This window comes from Choristoneura fumiferana, chromosome 18 (genome assembly GCF_025370935.1).
Source record: "Choristoneura fumiferana chromosome 18, NRCan_CFum_1, whole genome shotgun sequence".
Classification (NCBI taxonomy): domain Eukaryota; kingdom Metazoa; phylum Arthropoda; class Insecta; order Lepidoptera; family Tortricidae; genus Choristoneura; species Choristoneura fumiferana.
The window spans coordinates 10,386,847-10,404,177 of record NC_133489.1 but is presented as its reverse complement, the minus strand read 5'-3'; the positions used below and the strand labels follow the sequence as shown (position 1 = coordinate 10,404,177).

General features: G+C 36.0%; 1 protein-coding gene across 1 annotated transcript in view; it reads left to right on the top strand.

Moving 5' to 3' along the window:
* The window catches only part of LOC141437923 (lachesin-like), a 78,767-nt gene extending 64,889 nt beyond the window's left edge, over positions 1 to 13,878 (top strand). The window contains exons 5-9 of the mRNA XM_074101505.1: positions 3,145 to 3,337; positions 6,765 to 6,893; positions 8,625 to 8,744; positions 9,500 to 9,670; positions 11,704 to 13,878. Of these exons, the coding sequence (XP_073957606.1) occupies positions 3,145 to 3,337; positions 6,765 to 6,893; positions 8,625 to 8,744; positions 9,500 to 9,670; positions 11,704 to 11,942 (852 nt within the window). The 3' untranslated portion in view covers positions 11,943 to 13,878. The remainder of the gene's footprint in view (positions 1 to 3,144; positions 3,338 to 6,764; positions 6,894 to 8,624; positions 8,745 to 9,499; positions 9,671 to 11,703) is intronic.
* Positions 13,879 to 17,331: the final 3,453 nt, after the last annotated feature.

The window sequence follows — 17,331 nt, the reverse complement described above, 5'->3', positions numbered from 1 at the left end:
CTTTTTGTACCACTTGTCCCTCCCCGTAGAGCGCATGCTTCTGCCACTCTATTTGATATGCGTCCAAGTCGTCCATTATCTTCTTTTTGGTCATCTTGCAGCCCCTATGGTTGTTTTTTTAGGGTTCCGTACCCAAAAGGTGCCAACGGAACCCTATTACTGAGACTTCGCTGTCTGTCTATCTATCTGTCTATCTGTCCGTCCGTCTTCTCTCACAAGGCTCTATCTCTTGAGTCGTAATAGTCAGACACTTGAAATTTTCACACATTATACGTATGTATTACTGTGGCCGCTAAAACACCAAATACCAATACGAATCTAACCAATAAAAAATTGGAGAATCCCCGACATTGTCACTTCAAAGTTTAATATCCCAAAAACGGCTCGAACGATTTTGATAAAACATGTCTAAGAACCTTCGCTAGAAAACCTGCTTTCAAATAAAGAAAACCGCATTCAAATCAGTTCACCCGTTTAAGAGCTACGGTGCCACAGACAGACACACAAACACACAGACACACAGATACACAGACACATAGCGGTCAAACTTATAACACCCCTCTTTTTGCGTCGGGGGTTAAAAACAGAATAAAATAATTATTTAAGGGGCTCCCATACAACAAACGTGATGTTTTGCCCTTTTTTGCTTGATATTAATAGCGGCAACAGGTAGACGCTTGAAATATTCACAGAATTTTTAGTTATATAATCACTTAAGAAATAAATAATTAAATTAAAATAATTATAAAGGCGAGCACCCATACAACAAACTTGATTTTTTTGCCGTTTTTCTGCTAGTGCTAATGTTGCAGGTATAGATAATGGTACGGAACCCTTCGTGCGAGAATCCGACTCGCCCTTGGCCGGTTTTATTATATATGACAGAGGGAAAACGAGCAGGCGGGTCATCTGATGGAAAGCAATAGCCATCCATAACATAGGCTGAGTTACGAATGCGTTGCCGGCCCTTTGAGAAATGTGTAGGCTCGTTATCATTCGTCGTTTATTATTTGTTTATTTTTATTGTAAGTAAAGTTCAAAGTAGAAATACACTTTGTATCTACTGATAACCAATGGTTTATGAATTTTCATAGGCGTACCTACGTTACAAAGTGGGTACTTATAGAATAGAAGAAAAACACTTGGTTCGTCTGTCTTCCTGTGTGAAATTGTCAAAAAAAACACAATGAGTCCTTTTTCATAAAATCATGTTTGCTATTTAAATACCTAAAGCAAAACAGGTCACCCTAATACTGGCTAGTTCTTCGTTTATTGTATTTTAATTTGGTCTCATGAATTTAGATACGAAATTTCCACAATGGTCGTCTGGAATTATTCGTATCTTATATAATAAAAGTTCCTATTTTTACTTACATACCCAGTTAAAGGTTGTTATTGCGTAAAAGAATATAAAGACCTAGTTTCCACACCTCCGCATTTTTCCAGATAGTCGGCTTCCCGTTGAATCCTTTTGTTTTCTTTAGATAATGATATGAAGGCAAAAGAATCGAAATATTATATCCTAATAAGCAGGCGAAAAAAGGTACCGGGAAAAAAAACTTTTTTTGGTAAAACAGTACGTTTTACGGTTACTTAATCTCGTTAAAGAGAGAAAAATGAAGATATTGATAAACATTAATAAAATTCAGATAAGGAAATACTTCCCATTCTTCTAATAAAACCAATTTAATTTTGTAATCAATATCCATTATAATAAATTAAAACAGCCCAAAACTGTTGTTAATGTAAAAGTTATCGCCAAATCTTAATACAATTGCCTAGTTCCGTAACTATATTCAACTTGAATGTAATTGTTATTATTTTATTCATTAACGCGACTCACCTGGTTAAACATCATTCTTATAAAAGTGTGTGTTAAATCTTCAGCTAAAATCACAGACAGCAATCAAATGTCTGAAAATGGAGAGGTTTTAACGCCACTTATTTCAAGTAGGTACTTGCCTACGTCCATACAAGAAGCCAAGCTGACTGAAGCTTAATACGAAATTCGAGTTCCAAAAATCCTAAAATGAAGTCCGTATTCATGTGCCGTCAAGCAAATTGGCTCTCTTTCGCCATTCATCATTTCAGTTCGTTGCATGAATCGCTGAGGTGTCTATTACCAAGTGGAAAGAGCCCCGTAATTGTCTTCATCCGCTATCCATGCTTCATTGAAAGGTTATTGACGTTACGATCGTTGTCTGAAAAACCTACATTGAATGAGACATTTAGGTATAGGTTTTTATTATTTAAAGCAACAACAAACAGTACTAAGTAGTACCTTAGTAGTAAAACGTTAGTTAGTACCACAGAGTAAGAATTAAGAACTTTAATTATTAGAGTTGAAATATTAAACGACATTGAACTAACTCATTTGATCGAAATGACTAAAACTTAAATGACAGAAATGATTAGATCTATAGAAAAATGTTGCGGCAAGCAGTTCTGGATATACGCTTGTTTGTTATGAATAACAATTGAATTAATTTATTTGAGATTTATTTATCTATTCATTTTAATTTAGTTCTTATTTACAGTCAGTATTTCTTATTATTTGCACAAGTGTGTATTTCTATGCATTGTTTAAGTAAATTAATACGCCCTTGGAAAGAAAATGAAGTAGAATAAAAAGGAGACTGAGAAAAAATTGGTTGCCCCGTCACAGTCTGTTGCATTTTCTGAAGTTCCAGTTAATGCAACAAAACGAGAGCTACCAACCTCATTTTTCCAATTATCTTGATTCATATCTTTTAATGATACTTCTTTTAGACTATGCACGCACTATGCGCACTTAGCAGCGCGGTTTTAGCGCGACGTCATTCTTCAAAGTATCGCTTGAGAAAGAGACGGGTGCGCTCAAACCGCACGGGTAGCCTTACTTTCTCAACAATTAAGTGCAAATTAAAAAAGTGGCAAAAAAAATGTAAAAGTACTGGTGGAAAACTTTTGATAGCTAATCTTGCGGCGTTATACGACTTCTTTGTCAATTACATTTCAATTAAAGAATAGATAGATTTAAAATCTCACTAGAAACTTAGGCTGAAAATTACACTCCAACTAAAAATGATCAGGAATTAAACCTACTACTGCTCATACAAGTATTCTCTCAATCTGTATACAACTCAGCATTATTTTTTTGTTCAGATGGGCTTCCTAGAAGTGGTGATTCCACCAGACTTCGTTCCCGAGGAGACGTCCGGCGACACAATGGTGCCGGAGGGCGGCACCGCCCGTGTGTCGTGTCGTGCTCGTGGCGTGCCCGTGCCGCGCGTCACATGGAAGCGCGAGGACGGACAGGAAATCGTTGTGCGAGATCACACAGGGTCTAAAAATAAAGGTAATAAGTGATTTCACTTAGTTTACCTCTTGGATATAGGGTAGTACTTATGAAGGTACCTATATCTTACCTGAAGAGGTGTCATGGTGTTAGAAAACATACACGCAAGCTTTGGAAGTTGGTACTCAGCTCGCTGCGTGCCGTAGGCAGCTTAGCAATTACGAAGAAAATAATACTCAGAAAGGAGGTATTGATAAGAAAATAGTTAAAATAGCTATTGTTTATTGTTAAATATTGAACGGTATAAACATCAAGGTTCGTAAAATGGTTGTCATAAGTGTCATATTCATATGCCATTTCAATTCGATTTACGATCCCTAATAATCATCAAAAGATAATTATACCTACCGTTCAATCAACAAAACAAATGCCGAACATATATATTGAACCAAATCAATAAAATAATCACTTCTTATTTACCATGGCTGTTCACAATGTTATAACAAAGATACACCTATGTTTATACATGGTTGTAAAACACGAAAGGGATTCCCTTTATTAGAGCATTGTTTCCCAAATGTATGATGTCAAAAGGCAATCTGAGTCGTCGTAAACAAGCAGACAAGGTTCTCGATAAAATCAACATTGAAATACGCGTCCTCGGAATTATAAATTGGATTGAAACCTCGTATATTATATGGTGACAACTTTACTATACATGTTACAGACACAAACATTAACCTAGTTAACATAAATTACAGACTGCGAGAACACATTATTTTACGTAAGGAAATAAATTGCTGCTTCTAAATACGGCGCAAGTGTTGAAATAATTGGAAACGTTGGGGCTGAGATAAATATTGTTTATAATAAGCTGGTTCGTGCAGTGAGTGTAGTCAGCGGTAAAAAGAAAAGCCTGGACTGACTGAGTCATCAAGTCATAGCCCAAACCATAAACCGAGAAAGCTTCAATTTGCATAGTAGTTCCCTCAGTCAAGGTCAAAGCATTTTTAGCAAAATTCCCACAAGATAGAGAGTTCTCTAATGGGAACGAAACTACAACCGTAAGCTGGTATTGCCATATTGTCCAAAACTTTTTAAATATTGAGTTGAAATGGGTTGTAAACCGTAGAGCTGGAATAAAATATTTCATTTGTCTTAGTTTATTTGCAGTGTGCAAGTGGTGCATTGTTTTTCTGAGTATGTATAATAATAATAATAATACACAAGTCTGTGTGACCGCATTCACAACCACAATAGGCCGCAGCGACTATTCTCGGGATGAGTTTCGTCCAGTATTGTTTAAAGTTTGTCGTAATTAGTAGAGTTTCGCGCTGAATAGACTTCTAGATCTCATTGTATGAACTCTGAAACCATTTTAATGGTTAATTGAAAAAATTTGAAGCCCCATCGGAAGTTTCAAGACTTTGGAGGTTCGGAGAAAGCTTGTGTTTTTGTGCCTTTCGTAATTGAGTGTTGTTATGCAATTACTTGACAAGGCGACGTCTCTCAGTCAAACATATTAAGTAGGCAGCGTACGTGACAGCGACAGCCTATTATTTAAGCTAAACAATGATTTATTGTGTCTAAAGTAAGGGGAATCAAGCATTGCCTTTGCGAAACACATGTACGCCGCTACACAAAACTGACAGTATTGCCTCCATGAGAACGCCATTATTTATCACTATAGACACGCCCATTGAAGTTGTTTGGTGGCTGTATAAAATTATAATGGCAATTAAAACCAATCTTAACTTTTAATCTCTTTTTAAAGTAACCGTTTGTTAATTTTACTTTGTACCACAAAAAAAACTAATGGATATCATATGCACACCAGCTATTAAAACTTTGTGATCATCGCGCCACTTACAGCTAGACAGACGTAAATTAATATTGCTAAATCCAAAGTAAAGTTTAAACTAGCAACAAGGTTCATAGTTTTTTTATAAGGATTAAATATTAATATACGTCTGTGATTAGAGCTGTTAGTGCCGCAACGACTACAAAAATCTAACTACCTACTTAGAACGGTTTCGTATTACAACGATCCGAATCCGATCCTTATCCGTGAAAATACGGTCTGGGATAGGTGTAGAACAGGGGGCCTACCACGCTCTCTTAATACGATTCAGTTTAGGCTCTAAACTGAACTGCATCACTATTTCGTACCACGACGTTACTTTTGCGATTCAGTTCAAGAACGTTTCCGCTACAGCGATACAGACATTTTCATTCACTTACTTCAAGTGGTTTTCGTACCATGACGCTTAACTTGAGTGGAAATTGAATCACTTCAGTCAAATTTAGCGATTCAGTATAAGTTACTCATTCTGTCAATTCTTTTGGAATTTTAAGTGTTTTTTTTGGGATATTTTTAAATTTCAAGAACTTTTATACTTTTATTCAAGTTTTATAACTTTTCATAGGTACTCACGACATTGTGCTTCTTAACTTCTCATTGATAAAACTAATTTTTCAGTGAGAAAAGAGACTCGTGGATTAGTGGCAGCGTAAACATTTTATTTGTAATCAACACAACGGTTGCTAAGAACGCGGAATGACATATAGTTATGGTTTTCCAAAATAAAGAGGTTTTAGTATACAATATTTGGTTTGCATATAGCGGCATCCCTTTCGCGACTTAGCGTTTCAGTTTCGGACCAGAGACAATATCGGTCTTTCATTCACTTGTAAACCATTGAGACTCAGCTCTGAGAAATAAACGTCGTGGTACCAATTTCGACGATTCAGTTTAGGTGCCTAAATTGAACTGCTCTGCGTTTGGATCGTTTATGAAAAGATCATGGTAGGCCCCCTGTTAATAGTGATATCAGTTGGTACAAAAATAGTCATGTTAGGTTACATGAACAAATTATATTAAGGTACAGTACAGATATATGAATGCAAGTTCCGCCACGCTGTAGCATGCAACATTTTAGTGATGATACCTATCTAAAGTTACTTACCATATATTTATTTAACTTTAAAGCAAAACATTATTATAAAAGTTGTCATGGCTGGAGTTGAGGATCCTGGAAAAAATCCTCAACGCATAACACTCGCTACATAGCGAATCGGGCTGCGTAATTGACTGTCTACAAAATTAAACACTAACGAATCTTTACCAAAGAACTAAAATAATTTATTTGCTCACCCGCGACCTTTGATAGCTAAGTTTATGCAAGATATGCGTGTACATGCAGCTCCTCCACCTCCACACTGTGAGAACACACACAAATCACACAAACCCATCTATCACCACTCGCACAATACACTGACGCGTTTCGAACTCAACCAGAGCTCATCTTCAGAGCAACACAACCATACACCATACTACCGAATGTTAGATATGGACCTCCGCAAAGTAACGCCTGTTTTTTTTTAGAATCTTTACCACTTAATATTTGTGACCTTAGTATTTTTCAGCGCATAAAGAAGTACGATATATAATGAAGTGATGCAATCTTATTTTAACAATTGTTCGCAGTGTTAACATACCAAGGTGAAGTGCTGAAGTTGACGAAGATATCTCGTTCGGAGATGGGCACATACTTGTGTATCGCGAGTAATGGGGTCCCGCCCTCCGTCAGCAAAAGGATCCACATCAGTGTACATTGTAAGTTGATATTTTAATACTGCGTAGGTTCTCGATATACGAAGTAGCTTACGAGCTGAGGATGAACATTTAAAATGTTGGGTAATGTTTATTATAAAGAATAAAATAAATAGATAATGAGATACATAATATTATTATGAATAAAACAATCTCTTACATAATTACAGTGAACATAGTTCTGTCAAAGATTGCTGTTATTAGGTGATAATTTGAACAACGAAATCTAAAATTTATAAAAACAAAAAGGTTTTGTTGCACAGGAAGAGGTTTGAAAACATTAATCGGTTGCATACACGAACAGTGAACGCGTTTCTGTTTATTCTAATCTGTTTAATAAACCACGGCTGCTAGCTACGTTCCAAATTGCATTAAAAATGCGTAAGATATGATGTAGGTACCAATTTGCTTTTTTTTTATAAAAAATTGTGTCTTTTTTGGTAGAACGTTTGTTCAATTTTATATTTTTATGTGTATCGCAGGTGCAGGTGGTAGGACCTTGTGCTAGGTCGGCCCGGATTGCTACCACCATCTTGCTTGCTAATCCTGCCGTGAAGCAGCAGTGCTTGCACTGTTGTGTTTCGGCGTGGAGAGTAAGACAGCCGGTGAAATTACTGGCACTTGAGGTATCCCATCTTTGGCCTCTAGGTTGGCGACGCCAGGGGTATTGCAGATGTTTATGGTTGATGGTGCTCGTTTGCCATCCAGTCGAATAAAAAATAAAACGAAAACGTGTTAATAAATGTTTATTTCTCTCTCTCTCTCATCGAAATGAGAGATTTGATTTGTATTTCTTGATATTATGTTAGAGTTATAGAGTCTAAAAATAAACTTTGTAAGATGAATTATATTTCTCCAATAAACTAAGCTTGTTTCCAGAGTAAGGGTACTTATTTGTTTACAAAGTCATTACTGTAAAGTGTTTTTTAATGGTTATCTCAAGTCAAGAACGTAATAACTATAAAATGCATAAAACAGAGATTGCGAAAAACCCCGACAGACTCGAAGTGCCTGCTCACTTATGAAATATTTCTACCTTGAATCTGCGTGAATACATTTATTTACTTAAGGGTCGAAAAACACTCGGGGCTTTCGTTTAGGTATTGTTTGCCGTGCAGTCATTAGGCTTTAGTCTAGTGAACACTAAATTCAGTTTTTACTGGAGCTTCTGGTCTAAATCAACTGCATTCATTTTAGACATAATGTATCATGGACACATTTACTTCTTAAGACGTACACAATCGATATCTGAATAGAAATAGTGTAAGTTTTTTTTTCAAAACAACCGGGTTCGATTCCCGAGCTGAGTACAGGTTTTTTTTAAATGCATGAATGCATTTTTTCTTGTTATTGAAATCGATGTCATGTTTCCTAAGAAGAAATTTTCGTATGTCGTATAGTTTCAGACTTTCCCATACTGACCGATATAAATGGGCCACCCTGTATATTTATCGTGATTTTACCTAATAATCTTGACACATTTATAACGAATGTAAACACTAGATACCTATACTTGTATGCGGGATGTAGATCGTTGCCTAGTACCCATACTACAAATTTTGGTCAGTTTGGAACTAGGTCAATTGGTAAGTATCAATTGTCCCATGATATGATATAGGAGAAGTGTATCTACCTACTTAATGAGTTAACGCCGGCGTGTGCGCCGTAGCAGTCATTAACAGACACTTTTTATTTTGGTTTCCATGTTTACCTTTATTAATTTTCCATATGCAGTCCATCCAGTGATCCAAGTGCCGAACCAGCTGGTGGGGGCCCCACTTGGCACCGATGTCACACTCGAGTGCTACGTCGAGTCCTCGCCCAAGTCTATCAACTACTGGGTCAAAGATCCTGGTATAATAAATATTTAATTTAACCCCATCCAAAGTAGAGGTATTGGGTAGTTCTGGGTAAAAAAAAAACTGTTATTAGTCCCTCAGTTATTATACTTTTGACTTACAAACAAAAAAATATTACGACAAAGCTCATCGGATTTCGAGAATGAGACATGTGCGAACCCTTTGACATCACGTCGAAGTAAAAAGTGTACCAATACATGACGGGAAACGGTACTTTATCAGGCTATATATATATATATATATATATACATAATATTTTTCAATCAATACTTTTGATAATCGAACTGACGAACTAATTATATTTTATAGAAATCCACCCTATTATGATAGATCTCTGACTATCGCACGTCATCACAAAGCTACACGCGTATTCATTTATTGCTACCATAAATCAACACCATAATTCATCAATCCAACCGGTGTAATAGTGACATTACATAGCAGTCAAATCAGTCGTTATACCCAGTTAAATAAGAGAAACAACGCGTCAATTTATGGTCAATAAATTGTGTTCTTAGTTAACAAGACTAAGTGATAGTAAGCGAATACTAAAAACAATTGCAAACTAACAAGAATTTGATTATCTCACCGGACAAGGCAGCGTTAAAGCAAAACAAATTACGAGAAAGCCATAAAACTTGTAGGTGTCTGAAGCAAGTTTTTACATTTTTCATAAAACTTCTTTCTCGCAAGGTGAAATTCTTATATTGAATTTGAAGGCGAGTGTTTCAGTAATAAATTATTTCGCAGGTGAACTGATAATACCTTCGGAACACCACGAGATGACCGTGCGGCAGAAGTCGATGTTTGAGGCGGAAATGTCCATGACCATAAAGAATATTAGACGCGATGACCTGGGCAGCTACATCTGCGTCGCTAAAAACTCACTCGGGGATGTGGAAAGTAAAATTAGATTATATGGTAAGTACCTGCAATTCGGATGGATCGCTTTTGCGGTATTGTCAGTTTGTCACTATTATTAATAAAATCAGACAAGTGCGAGTCGGGCTCGCGCACGGAGGTTTTTGTACAGTCAGGGACAATAATATTATACATGTCAAAATTAAAAAAATGTATACATATCCTGACAACCTGTCATTAAAGACAGCCGCTGACAGGTAACTTGCAAAGTAAACATTTTTGTTTATGGCTGACGCTTGGCAGTTTTTAGGATTCCGTAGACAACTAGGAACCCTTATATTATGTAGCTTCACCATGTCTGTCTGTCCGCGGTAACTAGAAAGCTGTAATTTGGCATGAATATACATATCAGTCACGCCGACAAAGTGGTAAATTTTTTAGGGTAGGTACCTCCCATGTACGTAAATTGGAGGTGTTTTTTTTTTCTCGACTAACCCTATAGTGTGGGGTAGACATGGGTAATCTCGACTCCGCGAAGTTATCTGACTCACTAAATCCAGCTCCGGTGTCGGTACCGAATCCGCTTATTGAATCCGACTCTTTTATTGATTCCGGTTCTTTCGAGCGAGTATTAGTTTATCTATGGCCGATCCGGTCCGGCTCGGTTCGGTTCGTTCGGTACCAAGGTTAAGGTACTGAACTGAAGTACCGATTCGTTTTGTCCTTTTGATATTGGGAAATTCTAAATTGTGTATTTTTTAAAGAACTATGAGCTACTTTAAGTACTAGTTTTCTGCTTGATTCTTTGAAGCTTGAAAACTGTTAAAATGGCAGTGTGTGTGCTGATATTTTCAAATTAAATTCATACTTTGTAGGCGAGCGAGCGATGACTTGTTTTGTAGCAAGCCTGCCTGCCTAGTGATTCCGCTCCGACTCCGCCCGGATCGATCGGTAGGTTCTGAAGTATAGATTCGCCATAATGACTCTTTTGAATCTGTCCAAACAATATTATGATTTAAATTCTGTGATAAGAGCTATTTTTCGCTGCAATTTTTGCTTAATATTTCGTGAAATTAAGCGTCGCCCGCTCCGGTCATATTATATTGTGTTGTTATTCTATCTCATTTATTTCCAATATAACCGAGCGAGTAGTCCGAGTACCGACGTAGGTACCGGCTCACTCAGCGCCCGACCAAACATAATAAGATCCGATCCGATCCGAGAGCGAAAGCGGAGCGAGTGAGTGTGACGGCGATCACGAGCCGCTCGATACGGCCGGACTTGGTCGGAGTTAGTAACTCCGGAGTCGATAAGATTTAAAAGGAGTCATTAAGGGATTCATTTCCGTTTGAGGATCTGACTCTTTTGAATCTTCAGATCCGGATTTACCCACGTGGGGTATCGTTGGATAGGTCTTTTTGTCTTTTTTCCATTGGGGGTTGCCACGACGATTTTCCGATTCAGTGATCTAGTAATCTATTTGCGAAATATTCAACTTTAAGATGCAATTTTTTATTAAAATCGAGCGTCCCCCCCCCCCTCTAAAATCTAAACTTTTGGGTGGAAAAAATTAATAGGAGTTAGTAGGTAAGTATATCAAATTTACAAGGAAATTTACTAGTAAGTAGTTTAAGAGTAAATAGCAGCCCAAGCTATAAATTATATCTACCTAAACTTGGAAGATTCCATACCTACACAATACGATATCCTTAGAAAAATACTACTTGATTTTTTCGTAATGGTTAGGGAACCCCATATTGGGCGTGTCCGACACGCTCTTGGCCGGTTTTTATTACATACACATTACGTGTAAACAGCTGTCTATCTGTTACGGTTCTCAATATAAAGCCCTGTGACAAATAGGCAGTACACCTACAGACAGATGGACAGCGAAGCGACATTATAATCGTTGTATATAATTTGAAGGTAGTTGCAGTCATTCTAAATTTAGTTGACAAAGCTTCTTATCTTACACATCATAAAAATTAAATGAAGAACGATAAAATGAGAAATTTAAAAAATATAATGACATTTTAAACTTGTTTAAAATATAATTCCTGAAAACTTCTGCAATAACAATAAATTGTATACAGAGATCCCGGGCAACGACAGGCACGTTTACCAGTATCCGGACGAGCGGGTCATTCCCGAGGACTACGAAACAGAAGTGTACGAGGACGACGAGCACGACGAAAAAAGCAACCGCGTGCCCGACCGCGCCAACAAATGGTACGCCAACGACAAAGTCGTCCCCGCCAACGCCGCGCCCGCCCCATTCACCACGATAGTGATCTTCCTAACTGTACTCAAAACACTAGCATTTTACTTATAATTATGAATTGCGCTCTGTTATTTATTTCTGGACAGTAATCCGTTCTCAATGGCATCTTTTAGAGAGTTCTTGTTTTTTAAATGTTGAACCAAAAACTTCTACAAGTAGGTACCTGACTGATGCCGCAGTTGAATAGATTTTCTTCGACTTTAAGCAACTGTACTGCTATTTTAGCTTTATCTTAAGGTATTAGCGCAAATATTTCAAGGACTATAAGTATTTAAAGGGCATTTGTGCAATCATTGAGTAAACTGATGTACGTACTTGACTATTAAATGGTACCATCAGCCAAATATGTAGTCTATCAATTTTTAAACGTCCCTATCTAATGAATATGTCGCTAAAGTCGAACTTTCAAGTTGACAGACACGTTTATTGGCATTATTGTTTCGTGACATGCAAACGATTATCAACTTTAGGGAGGTAGACCACTTATTTGGCTGATGGTACCACAGATAATGTATAGCAAAAATATTTAGTGCAGTACCTCTAGAAACCCATAATTAACTTTGACGGACAATTTCACGAATACTTAATACAACATAATAAAGCATGAAAATATTAATCAATCTCATGATGCAAAATAATGCTCACAAAAAAATCTCATTGAATTCAGTGCAATATAAAAATATATATATATTATAATATTCGTGCGATTGGGCCGATTGGCCGCGGATGATTCTGGATCAAATGCGTTAAAATTGATTATATAATGATTAAAAACTAATTGAATTCCATCAGCATGTAACGTGATAATAACTAGCTGTAAACTGTATATTATAATTTAAAATAAGGAAATGTCTACAGTGTTGTCTATACAGTAATTCAGATATCTACATATTTGTTGAATATTATAAAGGAACAGTGTAAAATAAGATGACAGTTTATATAATTAATTGTAATTTGAGCCTTGTATATTGCGAGCAGTATCTTAAGTGGAGTATACATATAATTTTTGTGATAAATATTTTTTATGGAATGCATAATAATTCAACTGTAAATAATTTATGAAAGTTAAATACATAACCGAATCGCAATAAAAAATACAAACCAAATAATAATTGTATTTAGTTTTATTATATTGTTAGAAGCATATTTCACAAGTCCTCGGGGATCTCAAGGAAATTATAGTAAAAATGATAGTATTTTTAAAATTAATGACATGTTTGCTATTGAAAAAAGTTATATTGAAATTAAAGATTTGTCACTCTGAATGTGTTCTCCGTCTCGCGGTCCGGTCGAAATGAATGCTGCCGGGATTGTTTTAGAAGCATCAGGTACATTAAGCATTTGTTTTGCATGAGTCAAACAACAAAACAACTCCGGAAGGGAGGAGCGGAACCTCCTAACACAAGTATTGTCATACTTACCAGGAGGGGCCGAACATAAATACTGTGTAACATTAGTTGATACTGAATATTAATTTTTTTTTTTTTGATGAGTTACATTCCAATAATCCAGTCAAGGTTTGTCCTCTCTAGTATATTAAAAGTTGTACAAAATATAAAGGAAATCTGAGTATCGTTTACATGTAATAGGAACTGGTAAGTAAGTAGGTATGCGATCGCTTTACCCTTACTGCGAGGAATAAGAACATATTCAATGTGATGGGTCCTTAATGGAAACAAGGACTGTCATTATTTATTTATACTGCTTATTCATGTTGCAACGTTGGCAGCTTGTGTAAATTCAATCATCGTTTATTAGTAAATTTATAAATCGTAAACTGTTTAAACTTGCATTATAGATTTATTTCCTACGTATCTTTAAAAATAATAAATCTCTATAAAGAACAATAACAACAATGTGCCCACTGTCCTGTGACCGTGTTGACTTGAGTTGTAATAATTTATATGTATCTTTTCAAAAGGACAATGTAAATTTACAACCTAATCGTTGCAAAAAAGTGAATAAAGAAAGCCGTAACTACTACGTACTATGTGTTTTATTATATCTAACTAATAGCCACTAAATTAATTAGTAATTTAACTGTGTAATTGTTTGCAAATTATAGAGCAAGTATAATATATCGTAGGTGTTGATTGACATAAGAAACGTCTTTAATTATCTAAGTAAGAAACCGTCACAGTCTTTCAACTTATTATGAAGTAGTTTCTTAGTAGGCAGGTATTAAAATTAAAAATGACCGTTTTTCCTATTTTAGAGTTCATGCTCTGAAGCCGTTTATAATCAAGATGGAGAAATTTTTAAAAGATTGAATATTTCCCAGAGCATTTTGCTAATTGCGGCGCGCTTGAGAGCAGATAATCGTATTCATCATTAGTTCCAACCTTCGTATTTAAAACGATCTTACCTGAACCATCTTGGAAAATAGTTGGCTCCTATTATATTCTACGAGATCGTAGGACTCGTTAATTTTTAATTTTTCTTTTAACTTCTTCCGGGTTTGTACAAAAATAAAGAAACAAACACAATTGAAAAACGTTAAAATACATGTAGGTACACTCAAGTGCAAAAATAAGTATTTATTCGAACCACTCTAAAATATGTTACTACGGCCTTATTGTGTCGGAATAAGAGTATGTGGTACTTATTTTTGAAACTTTAAATAAGTTCATATTATTATTTTTACACTTGATTGTATAAAGACGAACTTATCCCTTTGAGGTTGTATTAGTAGTAAGAACCTAACTCCGACTGTTATCCAAGGTCCGTCCCACACGATTAAAAATACTCATTCAGAGACTACTTATACTTACAAGACAAAGTAGGTACATATTTAAATCACACGGTAAAGGACATAAGTGAGCACGGTAATATTAAGTAAAACTTTATAAAATAACCGCTTATATGCGGAAAACGAGCTCTGAATCTGCATTCAAATGTGCACGAAATACGCCGTTTAAATACGTAACGAGAATCGTGAATGCTCCTCGACCTCAATGCACACTGCTGCTCGCTACTTCACATTTCCTTTAAATTTCATCATAATAGGTTGTTAATAAAAATAAAAGACACAGTATGTAAAAAAAAAAATAACAAAAAAGTAAAATTGACTCCAAAAAAATAAAATAAATAACAAAAAATAGAACCGACTACAAAACCCTTGAAAATCCCATCATCAGATCTTGACTTGGTGACAATGGGACCACCTCAGAAGAATACTGTTTCGAATAAAAAAATGGAACATAGAACCTCCTATTAAATGAACCTCCTCCTTTTTTGAAGTCGGTTAAAAAGAGATGATTAGGCGTACCGTTTAGATTAATCTGCTGTGTCATGTTCGTGAGTTCTCTGCAAACAATCCTAACGAATGTAGCGAGCAGAAGAGTTGAATAATCGCCATTATTTTTCCTCGAGGCGGGTACTCTCACAAACGGCCTTAATTTGGCCAATCTAAACATGGCAAAGCAAAGTGATTGATGCCAACTGTCGTTCGGGGGTAACAAGTGTTTTTACGTGACTGCAATCATGACTCGATTTTCGCTTCTTATGATGGGAAATTGGCGTATAATTCAAAGAGGATGCGCAAGGTAGCAGGGGGACGATCGAAATAGCTGCTCGACTTACAAATGTGAGTGTGCGAATCGACTCAATCGCTCAATGCCCAATTAATTGACGATTAGGGAACTTTAATGTCATCCAAAACAGTTAAGAGGATTATGAATTTAGGAATTAATTCATTGAAGTTACACTGCTGAGTAGGGTATACTAGTATAAACACAAAATCAAATTGGATCTTTTCTGTCCATGATATAAGTTTCTCAGTGAAAATATCAATCTACCTACTTTCTGTTGATATAAAAAGAATTATGCCCAGCATATCCCGTTGTGAGCAAAAAGCTCAGAGTTGGCAGCCACTTACGGACATAGATGCTAAATGAAGAACAACGAAAATTTCTACAAACTAAGTTAAATATATTTATTCCTGATACAAAACCAGTAATGTGGATGGAATTTTGGTGTCCGTTAAAGCAATAATTTTAATGCATATACAAGGTGTTAATTAAATAACTGAAAACCAGAAAGTACTTTGCTTAGAATCGAGAGTTTTTAAAATACAATCAGGTTGTGTTTGTGTTTTTAAATCCTTTTTTATTGTGCCCAGTCTAAAAGTTAAGTCTGCAACAGGTGGCAATTAAATATTTTAGTGAGGTTGCATACTATTTCGATAATTTAATACTGGGCGTTTTGCTGGCAATGTGAATTTTCTTCTAAAAACGTCAAAGCGCAACTGACAAATACATAACTATGAGTGTAGAGTTAGAAATGAAGTAGAATTACTGACTTAGCAAAACACACGAATATCTTATAAAATAATGAAGATAATAAAAATTAAATGAAATCAACTAACTTAAGATGAAAAAATAATTTGGGAGTTCTGAGGTTTTCAGTTATTTAATTAACATCTTATATTTAGACCATGTCACTCATCTAGTAACTAGTAGAACAATGACATATTTCCAAGAAAACCAGTTTTCGATTTGAAATTTACGGTTTGATATCTTTAAATCACTTTCTGGTGTAATCGTCACAAAGCAATTGTGTCGATGTTCTGTTGGATGAGCAATGTGCTACCCACTGAAGTTTTTGTTAACTCTATGTAGATACCAGACCCAATTCCTACTGGACAGGGCGAGAGCTACAACGCAGTACTTGTAGTAATTTTAGGATTTAAGTTAATTGAAACGGGAAGCGCACATTCCAAGGGTGGTGGCAGCTGTGGTGTCATAGTGCTGCCTATCGAGCTGGAGAGGTAACGAGCCATAGCCACCTGTCGATATATAACTACAAACTAGGTACCTATGCTAATTAAATGGACTCTCCATCTAACCAAACCAAAAACTCCAATAAATGTTTCATAGGTACCTACCATCAGCCAAATATGTGGTCTACCACCCTAAAGTTGATTATCGTTTGGATGTCACAAGACAATAATGCCAATAGACATGTCTGTCAACTTGAACGTTCGACTTTAGCGACATATTCATTTGATAGGAACTTGATTAAAAATTGATAGACCACTTATTTGGCTGATGGTACCAGCTTTACCTAATTATTGTTGTTGTATAATTCATCGGGAATCGAGTGTAACAGCACCTTCTTAGTTCCTTTAACTTTTAAAGTTTAACTCCATATTCAAGTCCATATTTTATTCCGAAAGCTCAAACACTATTTATAATCCATAGGAACGTAAAACTCCACTTACTCGTACCTACATTTTAGTTTTTAGCGAGCCGATCTTTTATTGCGTCGGTAAATATCCTACGTGACCGGCTTTTTACGTTCAAATTCATTTTTAAATGCGTTTTGGACGTACAACGGCCTTCGATGCATGTTGACTTGAAGATAATACGGTTGTCGGGTTCGGCGAGCACACAAGTCCACCGAGTTGAGCCGATCATTTTAAATAGCCATTGTTACACTG